This window comes from Corylus avellana, chromosome ca1, assembly GCF_901000735.1.
Source record: "Corylus avellana chromosome ca1, CavTom2PMs-1.0".
Taxonomy (NCBI): Eukaryota; Viridiplantae; Streptophyta; class Magnoliopsida; order Fagales; family Betulaceae; genus Corylus; species Corylus avellana.
In genome coordinates this window covers 32,419,366-32,431,505 of record NC_081541.1, presented here as the reverse complement: position 1 = coordinate 32,431,505, position 12,140 = coordinate 32,419,366, and the positions used below count along the sequence as shown (strand labels likewise).

The 12,140-nt window shown below is 34.5% G+C and overlaps 2 protein-coding genes across 2 annotated transcripts; both read left to right on the top strand.

Moving 5' to 3' along the window:
- Positions 1-2,898: 2,898 nt before the first annotated feature.
- LOC132163581 (uncharacterized) lies at positions 2,899-6,033 on the top strand. The gene is made up of 3 exons (XM_059573924.1): positions 2,899-3,116; positions 4,190-4,640; positions 5,546-6,033. Exons 1-3 carry the CDS (start codon positions 2,966-2,968, stop codon positions 5,907-5,909), a joined length of 966 nt encoding a protein of 321 aa, XP_059429907.1. The 5' UTR covers positions 2,899-2,965; the 3' UTR covers positions 5,910-6,033.
- Positions 6,034-11,570: 5,537 nt separating this feature from the next.
- On the top strand, positions 11,571-12,140 carry LOC132170075 (dirigent protein 4-like). The gene has a single exon (XM_059580986.1). The coding sequence runs from the start codon at positions 11,571-11,573 to the stop codon at positions 12,138-12,140; it is 570 nt and encodes a 189-aa protein (XP_059436969.1).

Sequence of the window (12,140 nt, the reverse complement as noted above, 5' to 3'; positions counted from 1 at the left end):
GATAATCCAAAGGAAAAGGTAGTGGTATGTATGTTTGGTAGTTTTGAAAAGTGATTTGGTTTTGTGTTTTAAACCGTTTGTTAGTAATTTTAAGGAGAAAAAAAAAGAAAAAGAAAAAAAGAAGTGTTTTTAATTTTGTAAACAGAATATTGAATAATATTTACCCATGTACATATTTATGTTTTCTGACATTACCCTCTTGTTAAAAAAACTGAAGAAGTATCGAAGTATGAATTCCTCACTAAAAGAAAAGAATTTAAATTTGAATTAGGAAAAATGCTATATATAGTATATACCATCATTTTATCCTCCGAAATTGATGTAACTTTTAAAATTACCATTAAATTTGAGATTGATTACTTTTGTTATATGACCGTCATACAATTAGAATAATCTATCAATAAAAATTAGCCATTTTTTTTTTTACAAGTATTGATTCAAAGGCTAATTTTTATTACCACATTATCAAATTATATGACAATCGTATAATAATTTACTAAGAACATAAATTTCCTTTAAACCGATCTGAAGAAAATATCTTCCAACCATTTAAAATAGTGTCAAATGTTTATCAACATTTAAAAAACACATTAAATTCTTAACGTCATTAATAGCAGCTTACTAACTTAGACTAGATTTAATATGTTTTTTAAATGTTTTATACACTTTGCACTATTTTAAATGAGGAGAATGATATTTTCTTTAAATTGATTTGGATAAAATTTCTGTCTATTTAGAATTTATACTAAATAACATTACTCTTTAGATTAGAATCACATGTTTTATTAGAAAAGCATAGAAGAATTGTATAGTACTTTAAGAATGCGTATCAATTTAATAGACTAAATCAAAAGAATTTGTTTCAACACAACTCTGAGGAAAACTTTTGCCATCTAGTTTTTTTTTTTTTTGTTTTTTTTTTTTTTTTGACATGTCCGCACAAGAGGAGGGAGGGAGATTCGAACTAGTGACCTCCATTTCATTAGGCGTGGTCCTAGCCAATTGAGCTACCTCTCGGGGACTTTGTCATCTAGTTGAAACGTTGAAAAAGCATGTGCAATGTAGTTGAAAAGAAAAGGATAGAAGGAATGGATTCTTCCTCTAGCCTGTCTATGCACATGAGCACATCTTGATCTTTTACCTCTTCATCAATGCTCCTCACTACCTTGACGGCCAACTAATACTCGCCACCGCCAGAAGCTCAGAGTATAACGGCTATATAGCTCCCCAAGTCTTGAACTTTTGAAAATAAGCACTTCTGCTTTGAAGGAGTTAGGTGAGAGTGAGACATAATTCCCACCCTCCCCATCACAGTCTTTAAGAGGATTTTATAATTGTTGACTCTAGTATAAATTATTAAATGGCCATGGCTTGTGCCCTCGAATAATGCCTACAAAGTTGTAAAGGAAATAAACCCTATAATTATGCTTTCCTAGCCAAGCTTTGGTTGATTTTTGAATTTAAATGGATCGGAATTGCGAGCAATACATAGAGCATTGCATACGGGGTGTAATAGTTTTAATCTGGATCGTTTATTTTAAATGACCAATTTAAAACATAACAATATATAAGAGAAAGAATGAGCGGCTTATATTGCATATATAAGAGTGGTTGAATGGTCAGATTAGAGGTGGCCAAACCATCCCTTTGAGCTACAAGAGATGATTTGGCCACATTTTCACTCTCACATTTTTATTTTCACACTTTATAATGTAATTCAATAATTATTATTAAATTAAAATTTAATAGTAATAGTCTTTTAACTTTAACTCGTTGCGTACATTATGAATTTGGCGTAGGTTGCAATAAAAATTGAGACAGCCATATTGCTTCAACTCTCTTTCCTGCTTTCAGGGGTGACGGGCCGTAGATTTAATGCTTGGAAGGCAACAAATGCAAAGGAAAAGTATTTGTCTCTTTGACAAATGGCAACCCAAATCTAAAATTTTTCTGATATGCCTGCACAAGAATCAACTGCCTCATCAATGACGTTCACATTGCCGACGAGTTGAAGACAACTATACCCAGCAGAATGAAGACGCAATTAGGCTCACCCAACTTATAACTAATATGTGCAGGTAAAGGCAATTCAATCCCACCCTTGAAGAGCTTCTATTATGGGACGAGGGTGAAGAGCTATTGTGCGAGGACCCACAATAATTAAAGTGGACCTGTTTTCGTGGCATCTCCTAGGTAATTCTGAAAGTACGGCATCGCTTGCAAGAACTTCTTACTATTCATCCAAAAAATTTAACCATCAAGATTCCTATTTTTTACATCACATCAATCTACTTTTTATTTAAAAGGTAAAATTCACTTAATTTTCTCAACCTACCACTTTAATGACAATCTACCCCCTAAACTATTAATTGCGACAATTTACCCCAAAATCTAGAAAAACAATGACAATGTATCTTCCAATGCTAGCAAAGTGAAGAAATTACCCTTATATAAATTTTAACAAAACAAAAATACCCTTAAAATTTTGAAAAAAAAAAAAAAAAAAATTTTAATATTTTTGTTTTTATTTTAGTAAGGGTAATTTTGTCATTTTGTTAAAAGGGGAGGTACATTATCATTATTTTGGTAGTTTGAAAAATAAATTGTTGTAATCAATAGTTTGAGGATATATTATTATTGGGGTAATAATTTGAGGGAATTAAGTAAATTTTACCCATTTATTTATTTATTTATTTTTTCACGTCACTCAATTATTACAGTTTCTGTTCACCGAACAATATCTGTCCAATGCCGGACGGAGTTTGAAGACATAAATGAAGTTCCGTACAGCTTGCAATTCTTGCTGGTTTCAGAATAGTAATTATTTTGCACACATCAATACATAATAAATATAGGCAGTTGAGGGTTGAAAATAATCATCGACACAGTACTAGTCTTTATTTACTTCCGACTCACATTCCCATTACACCAACCCGGCCTTTTCTCTTTTTACTCATTTTGCTTCATGGATTGGTTAGAGAAGCTCTTTTTTGCTGGCTTCATCATTCTTGCTGCAGCCATTGATGGAGCTCGGGCAGATGCTATGGTCACTGGCACCGTCTTCTGTGACCAATGCAAAGATGGCGAAAGGTCCCTCTTTGATTATCCCATTTATGGTGAGATCCACAACTATAACTCACTACATTCTACATTTTTGCATCTCTTCTTTTTCCTTTTTCTTTTTTTCTTGGATTTTCTTTTTGTTGTTGAGAATTTCGGAGATATTCTGATGATCTAGTATTAAATCTCCAGTGTCTCATGGCAGTGTTTCCTCCATTACCCTTTTTTCAGTTTATGATCTCCTTTAACCCCCTCAAACTGAGCATGTTGAAGTTTAAGTCAAAATGAGAGAATTAATTTCAATGCCCATCATGAGATTTTTCTGGATGACTGCAAAGTATTAAGACCTAATTAATGAAAAGGGGTACCCCTTTTCTAATGTTCTGTGGGTCCATTTCAAATGAAATGGAAACGAATTATTTCATGGTTTGAATTTAATGTTCCATCATTTAAATTTTTTAAATGACGTGTCAGTTTATCATGTGACATCATTTATACTGTTGAATATAGATCAAGATTTTGTATAATTTTTTTAAAAAAAATTGTAGATTAAAAAATTACATAATTTATGCTGTTTCTACGCAACGAAATGCTTGAAAAATGTTATCTATTAAAAATATGGCATATTATCAAGGTAATCAAAAAGAATTTTCCTCTAAAAAAGCTTATTCTTCACTTTTGTAGAGACGCTTATTTTTTATCAAATCAAAAGACAATTTTTATCTCAAAGCTTTTTTACAACATAGAGAGCAATAACCTGATGAAAATATATTCAATTCTCAACTCTAATGTACTGCATTTTTAATAGGTGATATTTTTCAAAGTGTTTCGATGCCTAAAAACGGTCAAAATTACGTAATTTGAGAATCTATTATTTCTTTAAAATTGTAGGAGATCTTAATCCGTTAAATACAACAAAATTAAATGCTGACCATGAGATGATTCATATTTCGTCATGGGTGTTTTTTTGTTTAAAAAAGTGTAACATAAAGATGAAAACAGTTGTTACGTTCTTGAGGATTATTTTGTTTATGTTGTAGACATCAAAAGTGCAAAGAACTTTACTTTTGGGAGTCACTACATGATGTAGAAATGTAATTTGAATTTTCAACAAAATTAAATCCTGCAGGAATTAAAGTCACAGTCTCCTGTGCCAATAGTGAGGGGCAAGTGACAATGTCAAGGGAAGAGACTACAAATTGGTTGGGAAGCTATGTACTGAAATTTGATGGTGCCCCAGACTTAAGCGGTTGTTATGCCCAGGTTTCAGGCAGTGGACAAGGTTCAGAGGGTTGTGGGGCAGCTGCTGGTGCTGCCCAAAATCTTAGACTTATGTTTAGGATATTTGACATGGAGATGTACACAGTGGATCCTTTGCTGTCTCAGCCAGCTCAGCCTATGTCATTCTGCCCGAGGTCAGCTAACCCGGTGCCTGCACCGGTAGCACCGGCACCACCAACAAGGTCTCCTCCGCCTTTCAGGTTTCCGCCACTGCCCGGATTGCCACCACTGCCTCCGCTACCACCGCTGCCGCCAATGCCACCACTGCCCTTCATGGAAGCTTCAGCATGCCCACATGAGTAAGTTGGATCATTACATAAAGGCTTATCTGTTTGGTCCTGTTACAATATTGCTACACAATATACCACATATTCCTGCCTGCCTCATTGCCTCTAGCCTCGTGGGCATGTGAATTTGCACGTGCGTCAGGCTTCCAAGCACGTGTTTGTGATGCACATGTGTGAGCCTCCATATTTGTGATGCACATAAATAGCTGAGCATCACCTTTTGTTAAAAAAGTCTTGTGACATAAAAAATAAATCGAAATAAAACAGACCTTTACAATCAGAACCCACAATGCAATCAATTGGACTCGTGAATTAGCTAGTAACATCATTCTAGAGCTTCACGAGGAACTTGTCACATAAATTTTCCTTTAGGATAGTTGTTTTTTTTTAGTCGGCTCGGACATTGCAACTGCCTAAAGCTTTGGTCACATTCAGAAGAATGTAATAACTTTTTTTTGTATGAATAATGTTACTTTTCACGCTTATTTATTACGCTAATTTTATTTCATATCGGTTAACTGAATATGTTTTAAATAATTGATATGAGAAGTCACTTAAAACATAATGTGTCTGTGATAATTTTATTTCATATCGGTTGACGTAACATATTTTAAGTAGCTGATATGAGAAGTCACTTAAAATACGCTATGTCAGATAATGATAAATGAGTGTGAAAAGTAGTATTATTCTTTTCTATTAGCTTTTATATGTTTGACTTCAAATCTATGCAACTGATACGTGCTGGTTGTGAAAATGCTTGTTACTATAGTTTTTACTACAATTCCTTTACAAACATGTATATATATAACACTATCGTAAGATGCCACGTCAATTTGTAAGGTGCTTATAGGCATACAATTGGGCTTAAAACGGGCCTAACTTGACCCACTAATGGTTTTTTTTGTGTGGTTTGACAGAAATTGGACAATGCCGGAGTACAAATGCTACTGGAGGGCGGTGAACCCAGACACAAAGGTAGGGGTTGCCTTTGGTTTGGTCGCGGCTAGGCGATATGGGACAGACATGACACTGTGGCAAGGTCTACAAGGAAGAGGAGACGTCTATAGGACCCTTCTAAGGGAAGGGACCACTGCCTTTCTCAACTCTTACAATAGCCTTCAATTTCCTTACAATGCAATCGGTGTGGTCCAACACATGAACTGGGCCTTGATGGGCTCCCCGCGAAGTGCCCTCCTCACGGCTCTGCGGTTCAGGAGGGCCAACTCTGGTTCTGGGCCTTCGGGCCATACTGTCACTTGCAAATTCACCCCTTGCAAGTGATTTATTGCTCGCCATTATAGAATTTACTAGATTATTGATATGCATTATGAGTAATTATTGTTATTTTTATGGATTTTATTAAGTTAAAATAAAGGATCAAGGTATTTGACATAGTTTTTCATTCCACCAACCCAATCTGTTAAATTTATATGTCTTTAAAAAAATGCATCGTGAGAGAATATTTTAAAAAATCATAATAAGGTGATGTAATATGATATCAAAACGGAAGTCGTGAATTCAAACATTGACTCGCACCATTTACTCCGTATTTCAGTCGAAAACTTTCATGTGTTGTTTGTCCTACATGTGAGGGAAAGTGCTAATTATAACCTAGTATGGAAACATATGTCTTGAATTCTAACATTGTCTTCGTCATTCACCCCATTTTTAATTAAATATTTTATGTATTAAGCATCACTTATTAAGTAGGAATTGGAGCTCAGATGTGAGGAAGAGTGTTAAAAATTAAATGATTAAGTTTATTATTTTCTATCAGTTTAAACTTTTAAGATAAATAGTAATTCAACAACCTTAAGGCAAACATGATGAGGTATATTCTTAAAAATTGTAGCTTAATGTGGTTCTTGTATGTATTATGAAAGAAACATAATAGTGGCTTATAGGACATCGAGAAGATTTTGAATATATATATATATATATATATATATATATATATATATATATGATGAAGGGTGATTGGGATCAGAAACATAATGTTGGCTTAGTAGACAAAAATTATATCCTTGCCCTTTTTTAATTGGACGAAAATCTGATCAGGCAAGAGAGTTAAAAATAAATGGCCATGGGACTCCTACAAGATCATCTGTCACAGCTACAATTAGTGATACCAGCAATGGATTCCTCAGCTTTAGCAAGAAAGCAGAAGACAATTCGTGGAATAAATTAATAGGGTCACCAACTTCTTCATCCAATCGGAAAACAGAACCACTAGCCGGAGTTCAACCGATCACACTTTTTTTTTTCCTTTTCTAATCGGGTCATAGGGAAATTTATTTCATCATTCATATTATATTTTATAAATATATTGTCAATATTGAAGTACATGATGAATATATTGTTACATTATTTAAAAATGATTGAGCAATGTTATATACCATATTTTTATTTTACAATTATCTCATAATGCTAATGTGACAATTGTTGATGAATAATTCTATATTGCTTGTAGACAAAATCTTAGGCATGTTTATAAGGATTAAGTAACCCTCTCTTATTGAACCGAATTTATGAGATGAGTTTGGCCCACGAATTTTTTCATGGTATCAGAGTTTACCACATGACGAATGGGGTTCACACTACTTACCCTCTTACAAAGACCTTGACAAGGATTAGGAAAAATACTGGCTTGCACGTGAGGGAGAGTGTTGAGGAATAATCTCACATTGCTTGTGAACAAGATCTTTGGCATATTTATTACTTACCCTGTGACAAGGACTAGGAAAAATACTGGCCTGCATGTGAGGGAGGGTGTTGAGAAATAATCCCACATTGCTTGTGAACAAAATCTTGGACATGTTTATAAGGATTGAGCAACCCTCTCTTATTGAACCGGTTTTATGAGATGAGTTAGGCCCACGAATTTTTTCATGGTATCAAAGCGTACCACAGGACGAATGGAGCCCACACTGCATACCACGTGACAAGGATCAAGAAAAATATCGGCCTACACGTGAGAGAGAGTGTTGAGAAACAGTCTCTTTATAAGGAATTGACAACCCTTTCTTATTGAACCGGTTTTATGAGATAACTTAGGCTTACGAATTTTTTCAACAATGACAACCAATTTTTAGAGTTTTGTAGTCTTTTAATAATGTCTGATTCAAGGATTTGTTGAGACTGCTACATTAATACTGTAGAATAAAAATCTAATTTCTAACATTATTCTATTTTTAAAATCACGCATTAACCATTCTAGTTCTTTAAAAAAGTTTATTTAAGAGATTCGTGATAGCTAAAGTCTTGATAGTTGGCTCTCGGCTTTTGGGCTGACAAACAATTAATGCCGATGAAGATGTGTACGTAGTTGCTAACTAAAAATCAAATTATGAAAGATTTCGTTGAAATCAAGATAGTAAAATAATTATTGCAATGATTTCTTTTTTTTTTTTTTTTTGAGGTAAATTTCATGATCATTTTATTGAATCATTCAACGGAAGGAGTTGAGCACTCCATCCGGATAATATCATGAATACATTCCGGGTAACAGCCCCTCCATGTTCTCTCTATGTTGTCTTTCGCAGCCATGCAAGCAATAACATGAGCAGCACTATTTGCTGCACGACCCACTGCACGGGCAGACCAGCTAGGAAAAACGTCTAATAACATCTTCATGTCTGCAATCTGATGGCCTATCTTACTCCAGTTGGGTTCGGTAAGGAGGAGAGCATCCACAATTATCTTTGCATCGCCTTCCAGTACAATATGGCTAAGGTCCATTTCCCTCCCATATTGCAATGATTTCTAACTACATGTATACCTCTTGTGTCAATAAATCTAATATATTATAATTAAATGTTCTAGCAGAAAATTCAATCTATTTTAAAGTCCTTTTAGCTTGTCTTGCTCCAACTTGGCCCATTAGATTGCTGATCAATTTCTCTAGGAGTTGTTTTCAAATATTTTTGAAACTTGACTCTTGAAACTATCTAAAACATAAATTGCATCATTAACAATTTTTTGTTTAAAAAATTGATGTAAACAACCACAGAGCACATCCTACGTACCCTGCCTAACAAAGGCAGCGCATAGGCAACATGCATACTGGAGTCAATGAAATATATATATATATATATATATATATATATATATATATATATATATATGGTTTACAAGAAGTTCAATTCTTTTCCATATTATTTAAAAATTGCAATCATGGCTCAGCAAGGAAACGGCAAGACAAAGTGAATAATTAAACCCTAATACACCTTGTGTCAATAACCAAGATTCTTGAATCCATCACAAAAGAGAGACACTCTAACTAAAAAGTTTGACTTGCCTCTAGCGAAAAAATTATGGAAGATTTTGTGTGAAAAATAAACTGGTAAAAGAACTCGGGTTATTTTTGCACAAGAGGATCTCCAGTAATTTTTTTTTTTCACGAGAAGCAAGCCAAACTCCTAAGAAATGCCTGAAATGGAGGAAATCAAATCCTAATCTACAAAGTTTCAAAAATCTCACAAAGAGAAATGCTATTTTTCCAATTCATGTCCATCTTCCGTCCAACTCTATATATATATATATATATTTTTTCCTTTCAAATTTACATGTTAGTCCTACGAGTAATGCTAGAAGTTCCTCTTGTGTTACTCAAAAAACGATGTAGCTCTTAAAATCATCATTGAACTTATGATTGATCATTATTAAATTTTGATCAAATGATAATTTTCATCTCATTTTTAGAGTGACACAAGAGAAACTTCTAAAATTACTCTAATCTTACTGATGATAGATTTAAAAAAGAGTTGGACAAGAGTTGGAAGAATAAAATGTCTCAATCACAAAACATAAAAAAGTAAAAAATCTTTAAATAGGCAAATTAACTCTTTGAATTGTCCAAATCAACTCATTCATCTGGTGGCCTCATGACTAACCCTAGTGGATGATCTATTTTATTAAATAGTTGATCAAATGGTATGTATGATTTAGTGGTGATCATTTGGGTATTGGAAGTCCATGTAAACCTTCGCACAACCTTTCAATCATGCTAATATGCAATATGACATTACTTTCAACTTATCATTAAGTCATGCAGCCGTATCATTGGTTGATCAAAGGACTTAAATTTAATGCCATGATTATGGATTTATGCCTCCCATCAGCGACTCTTGAGGAAAAATGCCCCCCTTGACTAAAGGTTGAAGATGATGCAGTTGAGTCGATTCTAACCATTATAACTTGAAACTTGCAGACTTGCAGCTGCAGAAGAACAAAAGGTTGAAGATGATGCAGTTCCCAATATTTTTCTTAAAACTATGGAAGAAGATAAGGTACACGTGTGCAAGTGAAAAATAAAATAAAATAAAAAAGGTATAACGTGCAACTTGCAAAGCACAAAAGGGAGACCAAAAAATCAATTGTTATTTCTAACTTTCTAAGCCACACGTTTTGTTTCCTAGAGCAATGTGTCAATTAAATTCAAAGAAGCTGAAGATCAATTGTCAAATCTCATTACATCTTACAAAAATTACAAAACTTTGAGTCATTTTTCTTCTTAAAGACTTGTTGATTTTTCCTTTCACTTTCCAACTTCAATGGAAAATTAAGGTATGTAATTAAATTTTTATATTTAGATTTAAATTGTTGATTTTTCCTTTCACTTTTCAACTTCAACAAAAAATTGAGGTATGTAATTAAATTTTTATATTTAGATTTAAATTATTTTTTTAAATTAATTGTTTTGATATTTATATTGCTATTCTTGATAATTGTTTTTATATTCAATTATTTATTAATTGATATAGTTTTTGATTCATATTTTAATTGTATAAAATATATAATTGTAGTTATCTAAAAATATGGAGAAAAACAGCAATTTTATTGAGTTTCAGTCAAATTCTAAACGAATTCGTGTTAAAATTGGTGACCAGAGACAAGTATTATATTTCCAACCTATTAACAATCATGCCTTCTTGGGCCCCTGTTGCAAGGCCCGTCAGCTACAGCCTCACGGATGTCTCCATTTTGTCCCACGACAGTGAAAATCTTTTGGCCCCCCTCAAAGAATATCCTGGTTTCGCCCCTGCATGCAAATCATATGATCTAATAATAGTGACAACCTTCTACTACAGAATATATGTTGCAATTCACATGGTCGGTAGGGCAAACAATGGCCAGTAACACAATCAGTCAATCATATGTGAACCTTGGACAACCTTTCCTTTAATGCTAGATAATAGAATTTGTTGGGGGCGTTCTTCCAATGGGACCATAATATAGTATATTAGCTAGGACATCATTCAACCTAAAAGGTTAAAGCTTAAGTTGATGAATTTTGGTCCTACATTTAAAACACCACATCAACTATACTCTTCTTTGAACGAAAGTTCTTTTATCAACTACTAAGATCCAATTAGAGGGATACTCACAGTTTGTGTTTGCGTGTCAGTTTTGGGTTGTGTCGATACATGAGTATAAAACTATATAGGTTAACCATAACCTGAAATATTTAATTAAACGAGTCAAACACCTCAACCCTAGCTAACTTGCTAATTTCGTATTGGATTCATCTTAGGTCCGTAAGTTTTGTCAAAAATTGTCCATCCTAAATGTTGCCTGTTGATGAATGGATATAAAATTATATAATTATAACCTTAATTCGACTTATTTAATTAAACGAGTCAAACCCATCAACACTGATATGTTAATTTCGTATTAAGTGCGTGTTGAATGGTGTTAAAAATTGACTGCCATAAACCCGATTCTAAAAAGGAGACTCCAACATATTAGTGCAAAGATGTAGTGGCCGGAGGCAAGCTAGACTTTCAACCTAACATTTTTGGTAATAAAATTCCCTTAAGAGTTGAGTCTATGGGTCTAATAATGACTGGTATTATTGCAATATCTTTACTTATTAAGGTTTGATTGTTTATACCATGCCTATAAAAGCTCATCTCTCATGTTTCTCATGCACAATGAAACATAATGAAACTCAAGCGAGTAAACTTTGTTTGCTTTTGTGCTCTGCTTCTGTGCATGGTGGCCATAGCCTTTCTCCGCCAGTACTGCACAATGCCACTGCTTCCTTATCACATGTTGGAGAAGGAGACTGTCCTCCATTTCTTACTGCACGACACGCCCGGCGGCAGCAGCCCTAGCGCAGTCCGGGTGGTCCAAGCCAACGGCATGGCGCATAACACGTCGCTCACGCCATTTGGCACCATTTGGGTTGTCGACGATCCTTTGACGGAGGGTCCTGACCTGAAATCGACTGTCGTCGGCAACTCCCGAGGCTTGTATGTGTCGGCCGGGCAGGAGGAGTTGATGCTCGTGGCATACCTTGATTTTGGGTTCACCAGCGGCGAGTTCAACGGCAGCTCCATCAGCATGCTTTCGAGGAATCCGGTGACACAGATTGAGAGGGAGTTTGCGGCGGTCGGCGGCCGCGGAAAGTTTAGGATGGCTAGAGGGTTTGCCAATCTTAAGTGTATTTTCTTCAATGCGAGTAATGGTGATTCCATTGTAGAGTACAAAGTGGTGGTGAGGCATTACTGA